Raw genomic sequence first — 16,894 nt, forward strand, 5'->3', positions numbered from 1 at the left:
CTAACCAGCACCATCATAACTTGTTAATTAGTGATTTTGGATTTTGTTACCTCTGGACACAATCATGAAATAGTATTGGAAAGAACATGAATATGTATATTTACCAAAATGTTGAATTGTTCCTTTACTACTGTTCTGATTTGTGATATTGTTTTGGAATATTGTGATTTTTTTTTTTTTCAGAATTGTCACATTTTACCACTGTTTTCCTTGAATTATGTCAAATTTATGTCATTTATAAGTAATAGCTGTATAAAATAAAAAAAATAAAAACTAAGTCACGTCTCTGAGTCTTGTAAGCACGCCGGTCTTCCACAAGGTAGAGCTCTGACCACAATTATTCCTCAGCTTCATATTAAACCCTGTTTCAGCAGCTCTCTCCTGGGCAGCTCTCATTTTCATGAAGAGTCTAGGCTCATCAACATGAAGGATATGTGTGGTACCTATTACTGCTCTCCTGTGTACATCTCAAAAGAGCTTACTGCAGTGTCAAAGTGTGGAGGGATGAAGACAGAGGGAGAGAAAGAGATGGATGGAAACAGATGGAGTTTAATAAAGGGGGAGTTATGACTCATACATCTGGGAAATGCACTGAAATGTTGTTTTTTTTCAATGACATAAAATATTAGATCAATAGTAATATGACATCACACTGGGAGCTCAGTTTCATTCAGGGAATCCCCACTCATCACTATCTGCACTAGTCCCCCACCACCACCACCACCTCACCCCCACAGGTCACGGTGCAGTATAGCACTCACTCTGGGAAATGAGGCTGACGCTAATGCACCAGTCAAATGATGAGGGAAATCAATAGGAGCAGATCAAAGAAAGAAAGCTACTGAGCATCCAACCCGTTTACAACCATCCTTACTAAGGCTTTCTGAGGCAAGGAGGCCTAAACAAGGAGACTAAACCATGTGGTTTAATATAAGGCTAATTACATAAAGACTGTATGTAATTTATCTCCTTCCAGATGCAGTAAAACGTTGTATTAATCTTCACACCTGAGTATTCTCAGTGCTATTTAGAAAATTGACTCAGAAAGGGGCTGATGTATGATGTCGGGCTGTGCCTTTGGAAACCATTGCCCTGAAACACCACAGGGATACAGTAAATTCTGCATAGCAGCACAATCCGCCGCTGGCTCTCCTCCATAAACCACTGGTGCTGATGTTGAGTGGAAGAGAAGAAAGGGGGGAGGAGGAGGAGGAGGAGGAGGAGGAGGGAGACAGGGAGGGGGCTCCGCGCCAGACTGCCCTGCTCCAACAAGAGATGCGTCAAGTTAACCAGAGAAAGACAATTTTATACCGGAAGTACAATGGTCATCTATTCAAAATAAAAACCTATAAAAGTCCGATTTTGAAAGGAAGGTAATAAATAATAGGTATATGAATTTGTTTTTATCTTTTCCCTTTGCTTTTACTGATCACTTTGATTTAATCTATACTTGCAAGTCCCTCATCTACTGAACATGTTTCAATCTTATATACACAGCATCCAATGGCAAATACTGCTATTCAGAGAAGCTTATGTTATTTCCCATTCATTTATCTCACATTGTGAGTTTATTGTGTACAGAAGAACCTGGATTTTGAACCGGCAACCTTATAATTGCCAACCAACCTTGCTCCATCTAGAAGCCATGCAGGTTATACAGGCAACATTAATAAGTCATTTCTAATATTTGACTTTTCAAGATTTTTTTTGCCTTAAAAATGAGCACAGACGTGTTTTCCCAAATAATGACAACACTGTATATGCCACTATAACACTGGGGCACTCTACCGAGCACAAATAATAATAATATGATAAGAACAAAACAAAATAGGGCCTTTATAAAAAAAGGTCTTTAGTCTTTAGAAGCAGGTTATTGCAGATCACTGGAGCCTTCACAGCAAATGTTTTAATAGGAACAATTATATTTCAATTTAGTAGATAAAATAAAATATGAATTCATCTATATTTGTTAGATAGAATAAAATAATGTGGGTTCATTATTGTCACGTATCCTCTTGTTAAAAAATAAAGCTTGTATACTACCGGAAGTGTTGTGTTTTAACACAGCTAACTTGACACTTGGTCCCAAGTTGAGTACAGTCGCTGTGCTGCTGCGGTGTGGAGACAGAAGAGGAGGACAGGAGGAGAGAGTGGCTCATTTTGGGGTTGTGCTTTAAGAGAGAGAGAGAGAGGCTTCATCTTCATCCTCCTTTCTTTTGAAAGGGAAATAGGCAACTTTTCCCTGAACAGGCACAGACTTAAAGGAAAGTGGTGAGGACTGGATCAAGCGGGAGCTCCTCTGACTGAATTGTTCCTCCTCGGATGTTTCAGAGAGGTTTTTATGATCCGAGACCCCCCCTGTTGGAAATGAGTCAAACGGCGGACGGGAAGGAAAGTGATTGAAGAGGATGAGGAGGAATGACATCTTTAGGATTCTTTCATCTCCTCTCTGATTTTATTGTTTTGATTTAGTGTGTTTGATCTGTTGCAGAAAGCTATAATCAGATAATATTATTTCTGGTTATAAATCACACTCCTGGTTACGCCACCAAAGTTGAAAGAATAGTTGTAAAAACTTACATCCATCTTTATTATAGGATGCCTATGCCTCCTGGATTCTAATCCATTTTAAAACAGTTTTAAAAATATATTCATTTTCTGATCTAATTTGATTTAACTCAGTCTTGAGCATGGCCATCAACACGGATACCGACTTCCTCAAGTCCAACTTGGGTGAGGGTGGAGGAGGCGCACCGCCCGCGGACACCTATGAGACGGAGAAACTCCTGGCCCTGACCACCGAGCCTGGAGGGAATGGGATGAAGATGTCCACCTCCTTCACGGTCAACATGGACACCGACAAGGGTCTGGAGGCCGACCAGAACGGTCACAGCGTGTCTGTGAGATCGGGCTCCGCCGGGCAGCTGGCCGCCGCCGCCCCCCTGTCCCCGTCCAAGGCCAGTCTGAGTCGCTCCTCCACCGGGAACGCTACCGTCCAGGAGACCCCGAAGCCCAAGGACTACCTCATCCTCGTCATCATGTCCTGCTTCTGCCCGGTCTGGCCTGTCAGCATTGTAGCACTGGTGTACTCCATCATGGTGAGTGTCACTTTACTAAACTCTCTCTTTGGATCACCAAAATGACTAACTACAATAGTCTGATGTTGTGGAGTAATACCCCCAGGTCTAAATCTGACATTAAGAAAGAGTAGCTGAAGAGAAGAGGGACAAACTGTAAATTCAGACTTCATAAACTTAGCAAACATCCATGTGATCCATGTGTCAAATAAATAAAGAAGGTTTGATATTAACATAGTTTGTATAACCGACCTGACAAACAACTATATGATTCTGCATCTGTATCTATCTCTGCTATCTATTATAGTTTTATTATCTTTCACTGTCCACTTAAGTCATTAAAAGCCACTATAAATATCATATTTGATACTTTTGTATAATTGAGTGACAATTTAGAGAAAGTGGTCATCAAACTGAATAGATAAACATTACATATATATATATATATATATATAGATATATATAATATATAATATATATATATATATATATTTTTTTTTTGTTTAAAAAAAAAAAAAATAAAAATATAGATAGATATATAGAAACGGGTTAATCAGTTATCTTTAACAGAAAATCATTTTTTGGTCAAACATAAAAAAAGAAATGAAAAAGTATCCGTCAGGATAACAAAAACAAGGGTGACATCTGAAACGAAATGATTTACAGAAATATATAAAAAAGAGTAAAGCTTTAAATTCACACATAAAAAAAACAACAAAAAAAAACAGAGACAGCTACTGAATAATTTTCTATATTTGACTCAGATAGTAGAGTCTCTCAGAAATGTGCCTAACCCTCCTGCGTGAATGGTATTTATTTAAACAGACACCAGAGTAACTGCAAGTGTCAACAAGGTTATTGTTAGTTTAGGAAGTTGTTTAAAAAAAACATTTTTCCACCAAAACAGAGAGACTCATTTGAATATGATGCATACTGTTGATGATGACAAATGTTGTGCCAAATCATACTACCATGCCATGTGTTGGTCGCTATTTACATGTGAAATAAAATTCATTTTTATCATAAATTCATTGAAAGAAAATTTGTCATTTAACTACAGTTAATTGTAACTACAGTTCTGTGGTCCCAGATAAATTCACGGATATCAGAATTCAACACACACCAAGAGCTCAGTGCATCATCAGCTCTCCCACTGCTGAGACTTTAAACGATCCCAGGCCTGCTGCTGCCACTCAGCTGCTGGTTGTTCTGGCTTAGGAGCGCTGACACTTGATTAATCATCCAGCTGAAAGTTTCAGGATGCAAGAAACGCTGATACAAGAAGCAGCTGAGACAGTGAAGCCACGTCGGGCAGCCACAGATGCTTGTTAAGCTGCTACTCTTCATTCAATAAATGTTTTCTAAGGGACACAATCCTCAGTCGGTCAACTCTCTACATGGTCCACATTTATACTGCAGCGCATGTAATTGAGTCTACAAGATTTATGTTGAGGGTGATCTGCGATAAAACTGAAAGCTGACACTTTTTTTTGTGGCAGTGGCAAGAGATCTGCAGTAAAATGGTGGAGTTGTTTTCGAAGGCTGTGAGAGCTGGTAGCTTATTTCAAACGTCCAGTGCAAAATTTAGAGAATGTCGTGGATATCAAGGTGTAATGCGGCTGGGTTTATGTTTGATTTAGATGTGTGAAAATAAAAAATGAAGTGTGAAGGTCATGCGCACTGACAAGCAGAGATGTGTCACTTTTGTATTTGACTGTAATTCATCGCACACGTGAGTATATTAATGATTTTGTAATGTTAAAAAACTGCAGATTGTGTCCAACATTGATCCTCGCTTCTCTTTGGCACACATGCAGCAACATGCCGGTGAAAATGCAGCAAAGCTGAAAACACATTTATAAAAAGTGGCATTTCGGCCTGTACACTTAACTTAAAAGCTCCACATTTCGTCTTCAGATTACGCTTGTGCAAGTTGATACAGTGAAACATCCGGCTAGGAAAATCTCCCACAAAAGCTGCAGGAAGCACCTGATAACCAGCAGCTGATTTAATCTTCTCCCCGAGTCAGTACGTCCCCCCTCCCTCCCTTCAGATGTTCACAGTCCTCCATCAGGGCTGATCAGATATGGAAAAGTTGAAAATGTAAATTCACAAAGTCAATACGTGAAATAAAAACATGTCAAGGTTTTATGGGATAAGAACTGCAAAAGCAAATGGCTCAATATTTATTTAATTTAGGTAATTACTAACCTAACTTCACTCCCAGTGATCAATAAGTTATTTGTCGTTATTGGCTATTACATACTGTACCGTGTGCACATGTAGTACGAGCATTCCACAGACATACTTTCACATAACATGATACAACTGAATTTTCTAAAAGGCTGGCAGGTCAGTAATTTAATTTGTAACTGCCTTCAGTAAAAAGGCTGACACCACTAGTAACCAAAGTCAAAGGTCCACTAACGTATGGAAACTGTACATCAGGGTCAGAAGCCCGACTGAATCATACAAAAGCCCTTTATTTACTAACAAGGGCTTGCAATTATTTGTGTACTACACTCCTTCATTGGGATCATGTTTCCATACCAGAGCTATGGACAACATTTTCACTGGATTTTTATTATATTTTTTATTATATATAAAACAACATTCAGCTGGCTCTGGGTGAAAGGCTGGGCACACCCTGGACATGTCACCAGTTCATCACAGGGCTGAAAATTCAAATCAAAAGATAAAATCATTATATTTTAAGTTTTGTGGCACAGCAATGGGTGATTCAGTTTGATTGCTTAACTGTTTTCAGTAAAGGTATGCGGTGTGTAGGATTAAGCGGTGTCTAGCGGTGTAGTTGCAGATTTCAACCCCTTCTACTCGCTCTACCCTTCTAGGCATGGGCGCTCTATGGCACTCACAAAATGAGGAAAGAAACATGAAACACCCGATCTGTGTTTGGTTTGTTTGTTCTGGGCTACTGTAGAAACATGGCAGGTCAACATGGCGGACTGTGTGAAAGAGGACCTGCAGCATCTGTAGAAATTATTTGCAGGCGATTACACACCAGTGAAAACATAGTTATGAACATAATTATTATTCTATTTCAGTTATATTCTGTAAATAGAGTCCCTTAAATCTCACACGATTAACCATTAATACACAATTTATAATAGATTTACTCAATTTAGGCAGACAACACACTACACAACTGCAATTCTAAGCACTGGCATCAGGCTTGGTTTATCTGTCTGTTTGCGGTCAGACAAAATTCAGGGTGTGTCACCATCATTGCAGCTAGTTAAGTGTCCGTGTTTCAACAGAGGCAGACACTGAGACTGTTTAATAGTCCGGACCCAGGCAACAGTGTTACATTGGAAGTTAGAACCGGGTCCCTGCACAAAGGACTCCACCAGTTGAACCACCAGTATTTTTCCTATCCACCTTGTATATTGTGAGCCACTGTAATAAGTGAATTCCCCTGGTGTGGGATTAATAAAATCCATCTTATATCTATCTATCTGCAGGGAGCTTTTCAAATTTTAAATGTTGTCATCATGAGATACTGAGTTAATTTGTTTTTAATTGGACAGCACCAGAAACCAAAGAAAACGAAGCTTGCACAGGTGTTGAAAACTACTTCTTTTATCAATGTACCTGCACTTTCTAAACTATTCTCTCCTTTAAGCAACAAATAACTACAAACATAAATCCTGTGAGCAGCACATTCAGGTGAAAGTTCTTTTGCATTTTGCACCTGTCAAAAAAAAACAAAAAACAGTGGCTCATTGAGATCTGTAACAACCAAAACAAAACCAAACAACGGGTCTTGTTACATGCCAGTGGAGGCAGAGAAGGTGATCTACATTACAATACAGAAAAATAACAGCTTTTGACTGACTTTTGCATAAAGTACATGGCAGTATTCTACCACTCTTTTAGTGCCATCTCTGTTGTGTCAGGATTTTAACTCCAGTTGGCTGATGGCAGCTCAGTTGCTATTGGCACAGCCATTTGTGTTTTTTCAGCGCACTTTACTTCTGACACTGTACAGCAGCCAACACTCAGATCTACAGAGAAACAAGGCAAAGACAATGCAGTAAACCCATTAGTTCTGTAATATCACCCCTGTGGGCACCACACACCAGAGGGAATATCAGGCAGTATCCACCAGTCAGCCTGTACTTCCCCAAGCCATCATTGTGAACCCACTGACATTCACAAGTCAGCCACTTGCTAATGGCAGAGAGAAAGAGAGAGAGGCTTTGACAGAGGGCAGAAGAAACAAAAGTGTAGGAGGGAGAAACTGGAGCCGGCCACTAACTCAATAGAAGGCGAGAGAAGTCAATTTGGTTTCTTTGCAGAGGGCAGATTGCAGCAGTTAGCCAACCCTGTGGCAGCGATCAGCATCCTCCCTCTTTTCTGGGTATATGGAAAGGGGATACAGGCATCGCAAAGAAGATCAAAACATCATTCACGACAAGGGCAGATGGGTGTGAAAGACAGCAAATGGATATAAAGTAGTTCCTATCACTGGATTAGAAAGGAATCGAATCGGATACCACAGTGATTTCAGATAAGTGCAAGTGAGTCAGAGCAGGAAAACAGAGGTTTACAACGCTCGCTGTGAACAAATGAATCAAAAGTAATGTGGTTGATACCACGTGATATGTCACCCCCGGAGAGCAAGCTCATGTGAAATGGAGACTTCGGGAAAGTTGAACAGGAAAATAAAAGGAAACGGTTCAACTGATGTTATTAATGAGCGGAGGAAACAGCGCAGACCGCAGGAAATGAACAGAAACAGAGGAATTAATATCTAATAGTCTAATTATCTAATCTTCTACAGTCCTATAGAGTTTTTCAGTCCATTTTGGACTGGATTTCTCATCAACCCTGTTTTCAAGTTATCGATTACCCAGATAAGACAGTGAAGCATTTAGGAAGTGAAGAGCCAGATATTTCCCTCAGGAGTTGGTAGAGACCAAACCAGAGCCAAAAGGAGGAGTACATTTTGAACCTACATTCATCAGGACACAAACACAACTGCTTGAAATATATTAGGTTCCAGTGTTTTAGGCTGTTCCACTGTTCCCAAGTGGCCGAAGAAAATCAATGTTTATCTCTGTAACCTCAACTAAATTGTTTTAGTTGTCTACTTTGACCTTCTAATGACCTAAACAATCATTCTGTCACATGATCTCTATTAGTCAGACACGAAACATCAAACAACAAGGCAGGTTTCCATGTTTTAATCCTGTAAACAGCTAAAATGAACTATAATTAAGTCCAAACAATTCAGGCCTCATTTAGCCTTGTAAAAGAGTCAGCATCTTTCTGCACTGGCAGATGGTTCTTTGCTAACAATGGGACCGCCAGAAGTTACATTCATCATCATCATCATCGTCGTCCACCGCCACTTCCGGCAGCAGGACCACCTAAAAGCCAACTTCCAGCTGGCTGCCGCCACAGATCTCTGACGGGGAAGGCCTGTGGCAGGCAAACACAGAAGATGTGCAGTCAATTATGGGGATTGGAGTGGCAGGGGTTTTTACTGCCCAGACCAGCCTATCCCAGTAATGGGAAGGCCCAAACTGCAGGACCATTATTGCACGCTCGGCAGATTTGCCTGTGAAATATGGACTCGCAAAGCTGCACTGGATGGATGGCTGTGTGTGTGTGTGTGTGTGTGTGTGTGTGCATAGGTAGATGACTTCTTATTAGCAATGTAATACTGCAGACAATATGAAGCCAATCAGAGAGAAAAGCAGATACTGCTCATATTATTATTATTAATAGAAAACAGACTTTTTTACATTATTTATTTAAACCTACACACGTGATATCATCATTCTACAATTGATAAAACAATGTATGGAAAGCTAACGCTGACATGTTGCTGGATAGTAATGGCATTAGAGCACCACCCAGCTTTACGAGGTATGGGGGAGGGGTGTCTTCAGCTATATACAGTAGTATACTCGCACAAGGAGCTTCCAACATCAGAAATCTTCAAATCCTATATATTCAAAGTTGTCACCAAAAGAAAGAGTGCTTCACCAAAATGCAGTATTTTTCTGTGCTATTAGAATTATGATAGAATATTATAATGTAATTACAATTGAATATATATGTTAACTCTAGACGTTAACTCAAATAATGCACATAAAGCCGACATGCAAACTTTGCCTGCAGCCACTTTGGATGCGGCTTAAAGGAAGGTGACGTTGCTCTGTTTCTCTGCTGCCCAACCACTTTGGTCCAGATTTAAATACAATTATTCAATCGTTTGCCATGAAATTTGGTTCACACATTTACGTACCTCTCAACTGTTAGAACTTTGGTGACTTTTTATCTACTGTCTTCATCAGGTGAAATCTTAAATTTGTCCAGTACTTTGGTTTGTGACTAAATACCTGCAAAACTAATGACATCACCATCAGCCTCAGCTTTACTTTGTGTTTAGTGCCAATTCATAAATGTTAAGATGCTAAGGCGCTACACTAAGATGGTGAAAATAACATCAACATAACATCAAGGTAGTAGTGATCTCTAAATGCATTTCATGTTGTAATCCGTTTTAATCCTCTGGTGGAGCCAGATAGACCTTCTCCTGATTGATAATTAGTATTTTCCTTTTCCTGTATCAATCTGATAGCACTTTAGTTGCAGATGTGTTTGCCCCTTTCTGGACAGGACAGCCAGCACTTTGTAGATGTACTGTATAATGATAATATAATCATCTTTTGACAAATACATTACTAAGCAGCCTGTCCCATTAATCTTAATAAAAATGTACTGTGCTTTGAACAGTTAATGGTGAAACCCACTCATCACTACTACTACTACTGTGCTAAATGGAAAAGGACATACGGCATCATGGCTTTGTGTGTTGTTTTTTTGCCACTAACAGTTAGCTTATTTGAATCTCGTTTCCATTTCACAAGCCAACCAAGATAGAAATACAATTAAAATGTATGAGCTGCAGCTAGAATGCATTTTATAGCTTCAGGAATGAGAGCTTTGCCATCATGGGTCTGACAGATTTGATCATCTGACCACATTGAGTGGTTTGCAATTTTAATGGAGATTCTAGTGTAACAAGACTACTGAGTCTAAAAGCCCTGTTAGCGGCCCCTAGAGGCTATGATGCTCCTTACACCGAGCTAAACCAAGCCAGCAGACTAAATTCTCTCTCTCTCTCTGACTACAAGATTTTCTACAACACTTTACACTTTTTCAAGAGGCTGCATAAAATTAGGTTAGGTAATTAAGTATGAAGAAGATCCACTTTATATTGGAAATAATTTATGTAAATGCAAATGAACAATTTTACTTTGATCAAAATGGCCGGTCTGACAGACATAACTACACACCAGCTCCTGGTTGTACAGTGTCCCTCTCCACCAGGCTGATGCTGGTCCTCCATTATTGATGACAAGTGAGAAAGAGAGCACTTACCGACTTACTAGCCTCCACCTTCCTCTGCTGAACACATGAATCAGAGAGAGAGAGGGAGAGAGAGTAGTGTGTGTGTGTGTGTGTGTGTGTGTGTACACTGGTCGCACAATGAACACTGGACAAGACACTTTGAGGGTAGAATTTCCCATTCAGAAAACAAATATGACCAGGCTTACTCTCGCTGTGAATCAATATAGACGTTCATCAGCCAAGCAAGGGGTGCCTCCTACTGACCACACACACATACACACACAAGCACACACACACACACACACACACACACACACACACACACTTATTTATTTCCTTTCTTTCTTATAATGGATGGAAAATATCATTTAAAATTTTTTATTCATTAATGTTTCCTCTCTATGAGGGTAAATAGGCAGTGTTTTCTGAAAGAGGCTTCCATTGATTTAAGGTGCTGATGCTGCTTTTCTCTGCGATGTGAGTCCGGATCGATACAGGCTCCACTGGGACTGTGTTTCTACCATAGCTTCACATTGCAGACTTGGAAGTGAGAAGTGTGTGTGAGTGAGAGAAAGAAAATCTCTTATTTTACTGTCCAGAGCGCAGATTGACATTTACGTTGATTTAGCTTTTGTGGCTAAAGCACACTGAAATTGCACCAACGCCTACTTTAAGTTAATAGTATTACCTCTCCAATCAAAATATTTTTTTGTCAATTAAATGTCGTATTGTTGACATTCAATTGTGTTTTTATGCTTTTGAATTAATGTGAATTAAAGCCTATTGTATATATCATGTTAACCAAATTAAACTTGAACTTAAAATAAGTGTTTGTCATGACACAGGACAAATCTTTGTAGATATGACATCTAAAAATCTCACTATTCATCAGTTAAGATCATATTTTGTGTGTGCTTCTTATATAAAATCCAAAGTATTAATATCCCCATTGGAAAAATATTTTAAAAAACACATATTACATATACATATTTAAACACGAAGTTTTAACAACAATTTTAATTCTCTGTCTTCACAAACACAGAAACCATATTTCAAAGTCAATGTTGTGCTCATTTAACAGTAATTCTCAGGTGCACTGGAACACCTGGGGGTTGCACTGTCACCACCCACCGGCACCAGGTGCACTGTGGGATCTGACTACACCAGAGACAGCCTGGAGACAGATAGGCTCATGGGAGTGAGGGGATGAAGTCACTGGTGGGAGATCAGGGAGAAAGGAGGGAGGGAGCTCTGTCTCTCTCTCTGCAGTGTAATTTTATCTCATACTGAGGCAACCCCAACTCTGCACCCTTAGTATTGACTGAGTGAGACAAGAAGCTGCATTGTTTTGGATTGTTTTGTAATCAGTTAAGAGGCATGCTGGGGATTGTCATCCAACTCTGTGTGGAAAAAAAAAATATTTCACACTGAAAATGAAAAATGGAAAATGATCAAGTCTAAACTGAAAAAACTGTTTTTATAACGACGAACTAGCAAATTTCAGGCACTGAAAGAACATTTCACCTCGCCTTCCCTCCGTAACACGTCCTTTTTAATCACACCTCTCCCTCTGCTTTATCTTTGACATGATTCCTCCAACAACGTTTAAATTAAAGACACATTCATTGCTAAATGTGAGATGGAAATGATTAGAAAACAAATGGCTTTGCACTACTGAACTGGCTTTTATAGGCCACATTTTCTCCTTAATATATTCATTTCAGGATACACATCCTACAAATATAAAGCTGTGTAATTGAATATAGATGATGGGAGTGAGAGGTCCATTTCCTGCTGTGCTGCACACATAGACAACACACGGTCTCTGGTTCAGTACTACGGACAGCTCCTGTAATGCATGGCCTCGTGGCGTTGCATGGAGAGGTTTGGATTTATAACATGAGCTTTGTTACATGTGATCTCTTCACCTTCTCTCTTTGCTCTTTTCTGTCACACTCAGGTTAAAACATTGTATTAGTGACACTTCTCTATTGTTTTCACCCTGAGTCTGACCTCTAAACAGTCTCAGTTTATCGGGGCACTGTACGCACCCAAAAGTTGGTTAAAACCAGCCCACAGGGATGCCGACCCAGGCTGACACACCAGCTGGTATTGTGTACAGCCCCCATGTTGCTCTGGATTGGAATCCAGTGAGCGTACAAGCCACTGCATAACCTGATTTCACAGTTTTGTTAATGAAAGGATGGTTCTGACCTCCTGGCGTTGCGCATTATCCTATCAAAATAAATCCATAATAGATACTGATCAAAGAGATGGTCAGATGTCCTGTAACATCTAAATATTCATTACAAAGGGGCGCAGTGAGCGCCATGCGGACGTAATCAACACCATCACCTGACTGCAGTGTTTTCACTCTGCGTGATGGATGCATTGAGTCACACAACCAGAGTGAGACAGCAGGAAGTGGATTTCATCAGATCAGCCAGTGTTTTTCCTACTCTCCAGTGTCCGACGTTGATGTTCCTTACCTCAGCACAACCTGTAGTTCTTGTTTAGCACGGAAAGACAACACAACTCTGTTTAGCCGTCACACCATGTCAATCTTAGTACACCCTTTCCTATAAAGGAGAAATACCTTGGTAAAAAAGAGTAAAGATGTCAAGAACCAAACAATGTATCTGTGTGTATCTGGTTATACACATATGGTGTGTGTGTCGCATATTAAAAGCAGCCGATATTAAATGCAAGCCAAGGTTAATGAGAAGATGCTGCATGAGATTTGTTGTTTTGGGACCGGGACAAGGATTGAGGATCCATCTGTCATGCCTCACACACATACACATACATCATCCTGTCTCTCTATCTGCACCATACATAAAGCCATATACATACAGCATTAAGTTGATCTACAGCGCCTTCACACTGCTGCGCTCACCTACTCCATCCAATTGGCTCTGCAAGTCATATCTTTTTTATTAATCCCAATCCACCAATCCGAAATAGACAATTTCATCGTTCACAGCCGGTAATAAATTGTTTTTGCCATGTCGCCATTTTACTCGACAGCATCCAGATAAGTCAGCCTTACTGTACAGTATGTGTGTGTGATTTCCCCTTTAAAATAACTCAGCTGTCAATTAACAGAAAACTGATAAATATTTTAACTTCTCAGAGAGCTGCCGGAGAAAGTCAAGATCCTATACTGTGGAGGGAACCTTCTTTGGATTATGTATGTTGAAAGTCACTGTGGATATGTGGAATCTGAACGTCATAACTATCTAAAGGCTCAACTTAAAAAGACAGAAACAGTGCAGCTTGAGGAGTGTGGTGGTACTGGTTGGGAGGTGTTTAGGTTGACATGGGCAACACTGTATTTGAACAGGAATCTTTCAGTGACCTAATGGGTTACATTTTATATTTGCGTCCTGTATATATAGTCCACGTTTTGCAGTATTTTACATTTTGATCATATCGTAGGTTAGCACTTTTGGTTCTCTCCGGGTACTCCGGCTTCCTTCCACAGCCCAAAGACATGCAGGTTAATTGGTGACTCTACATTATCCGTAGGTGTGAATGTGAGTGTGAATGGTTGTCTGTCTCTATGTGCCCTGTGATCAACTGGCGCCTTGTCCAGGGTGTACCCTGCCTCTTGCCCTAAGTCAGGTGGGATAGGCTCCAGCCCACCATGACCCTGATGAGGATAAACAGTTACAGAATATGGATGAATGAAACATATCGTAGTCTGGATTTTGAGCAAATATTCACCCTGAGCCATGAGTTTGTTTGGAGGTTTCATTGCGACAAAAGAAAAATCTATTTCTGCTACAAATGTTTTCATTATGGTAAACTGACTGTGCTTACAATTCATCCACACACACAGATGGTGACAGCGCTGCCATGCACAGTCTGCCCATCAAGCACCAGGATGTGAGGAGTAAGGGATTTAACTACCAACCCTGTGACACTCTGTGGCAGTGCATTCATTTTTAGCATTTTAATTTGGTTTGACATGTCTAGTAATAATAGGGATCACCTTCACAAGTATTCACAAGCATTTTGAGCCATTATGGGGGTTGAATCTATATCCTCAGGGTGTGCTGAACATTTCAAAATAAATTCGTTAGAGAGGTTTTTACAACAAAAATATTTCCTCATTTCATTTTAACAGCAACTTAACATCTCTCTGGATTATGTAATTTACATTATAGTGTTATTACCCTGTACTCCCAGTGGTGCGTTTACTCCCAGTCTTATACTCTTTTATTGTCCGTTGCAACTGAAACATATTACTCTACTGTGTTATGGTTTGCTTATATCTTATATATTAACTGTAAATGTTCCTCTTGGTAATACCTTGTGCTTTTTTTGTGTCTCCAGTCCAGAAACAGTCTTCAAGTGGGGGATATCGACGGGGCAAGGAGGCTGGGTCGACTGGCTCGTCTACTCAGTATCGTCTCCATCATCCTGGGCATTGTCATCATTGTAGTCTACACCTCAGTTTCACTTTCTTAGGTACTACAAAGACAATAAGGAAGAAATTTCAAAATCTAATGATGTAAAGTGAAAAATAAATCACAGGGTAAAACCTAGCTGTTTTAAGGTTTGTAATAATAACTCATATTTACACACAGAATGATGTCTAGTTTACTGTGCATCAGTTAAATGATATGTGTGTATTATAGCTTGTGAGTATGCAAAGGGTGAAGCGTTTGAAAATGATGTATGGAGTGTGTGTGTTTGTCCACTCAGACACACACACACACACACAGGGCTTTAACAACAAGTGTTCAACAACAAAGAATACATACTGCATTACGATTACACAGTGATATATGACACTAGCACACAAGCATGAGATGTGTGTTTTTCTATGTCCAAACTCAGCACATTTTCCCGAAGCCCTGTGTGAGTGTGTGCGGATTGATTTAGCACTGCAGTGAGCGTAGTGGGCTGACTGTGCAGCATGGGCGGCTACGCTACTGCTCACAGCTTTCAACACTTGAGCTACAGCAGTGAAAATAATGAAGCTGTCTTTGTGTCTGACCTGACTTTCTCTTCACACTTTTTCTTCTTTCTTCTTTCTTCTACAGGCCACAGGACCTGAGGAGATCAAATTAACCGTGAAACAACAACAACGGATGCAACAAGAAAAAAAATAAAAATAAAAGCCCATTCCAAAATAAATAAATAAATACCATTCCTAACTTTATGCCATCTGGTAATGACACCATGACCACCCTCAGAATGCAAAAAAAAATATATATATATAGAGGCAACTTGTGAGAACGGGCACTGCAGCAAATAAACAAATGAAAAAAATAATTCAGAGATGCATGCATTAGAATCCAGTAACATTTGCTTGACAAAAATAATGAAAACCCTGAGGTAGAATTGTTCAGGTTAAAACAGAGGAAAAAGAAAAAAGCAGATTTGTATGTGGCCAAGTCTTCGTCAAATGTTTCTTTTTGGAATATTGGACTTCTTAAAATGAAGAGGATGACCTACGTATGAGGAGAGAGTGACCAAAAGACGTTTTCTATGTCTCCGATGGGGCTCCTTTGAAGAAGAAAAAAAAAAACGGATTCTGGGTTTGGACTTCAAACTTTGGACAGCTGCGTATAATCCTCATATACTCATATACTTCTCTATACTCCTCTTGCATTCAAAGCATATACAGCTACAAATATATTTTAAATATGGAGATATATATATATATATATATAGATGTACATTTTATAAAAATGTTTGTATGCCAAGTGGTGCTGGGTTTGTTAAGACTGTCACAATGGCTGCTTTGTCAGTAGAAATTTAAGGGTTTGTGAAAAGGGGCAGGGAACACATTTTGAATTTTTGTTTTTTTATTATAAGTTTTTGAACTAAAAAAAGAAAAAGAAAATTGAGACCAATTGCATGCCTGAATGTAGATTACCAAACGTCTGCCTTCGTTTTGACTGTTATTAGTTGTCTCTTGTCTTATAAAGGAGTCAGAGAGGCTAACAGGTTTGCACATGGAAGAGTGATTTGTGTACATTATGTGAGTCCAGCCACTGTAGAATGTGTGAGGACTGTGGTTAACCCTCTAACACCCCCCGTTGTGTCTCCAAAATCTCTTTGCCTTGCTCTGGCAGAGACCTAAACGCATGCCAAACCCCCCAGCATCTTTCAATTCTGTCTTTTCTTTTCACATCCTCTAATTCTTCACCACAAAGGCTGATTCAGCAGCTTCTGTCGTTTAGTTTTATCTCTGTTTCTCCATCTTGTACCCTTAAACTCCATTTTACATATGTACTAATTTTTACACCATAGCTCCTCATTTTCCAGTATCATTCTTACATTGTTATACATGGACTGTTAAATGCCATTGTTTCACTGTTTTCCTCTCCTTGTACTGGTATGAAATGTATTTATATGGGAAAATATATATGCAATATGTACGCATGCTATGGGCCAAACAGGCTTACACACATTTA

The 16,894-nt window shown here is 39.6% G+C and overlaps 1 protein-coding gene across 1 annotated transcript; it reads left to right on the forward strand.

The window, feature by feature from the left end:
* The first annotated feature begins 2,092 nt into the window (after nucleotides 1-2,092).
* On the forward strand, nucleotides 2,093-16,894 carry trarg1a (trafficking regulator of GLUT4 (SLC2A4) 1a). Its single transcript, XM_010735803.3, has 3 exons — nucleotides 2,093-3,098; nucleotides 14,802-14,936; nucleotides 15,515-16,894. Exons 1-2 carry the CDS (start codon nucleotides 2,691-2,693, stop codon nucleotides 14,934-14,936), a joined length of 543 nt encoding a protein of 180 aa, XP_010734105.1. The 5' UTR covers nucleotides 2,093-2,690; the 3' UTR covers nucleotides 15,515-16,894.

The sequence above is a fragment of the Larimichthys crocea genome, chromosome VII, assembly GCF_000972845.2.
Source record: "Larimichthys crocea isolate SSNF chromosome VII, L_crocea_2.0, whole genome shotgun sequence".
NCBI classification, from domain to species: domain Eukaryota; kingdom Metazoa; phylum Chordata; class Actinopteri; family Sciaenidae; genus Larimichthys; species Larimichthys crocea.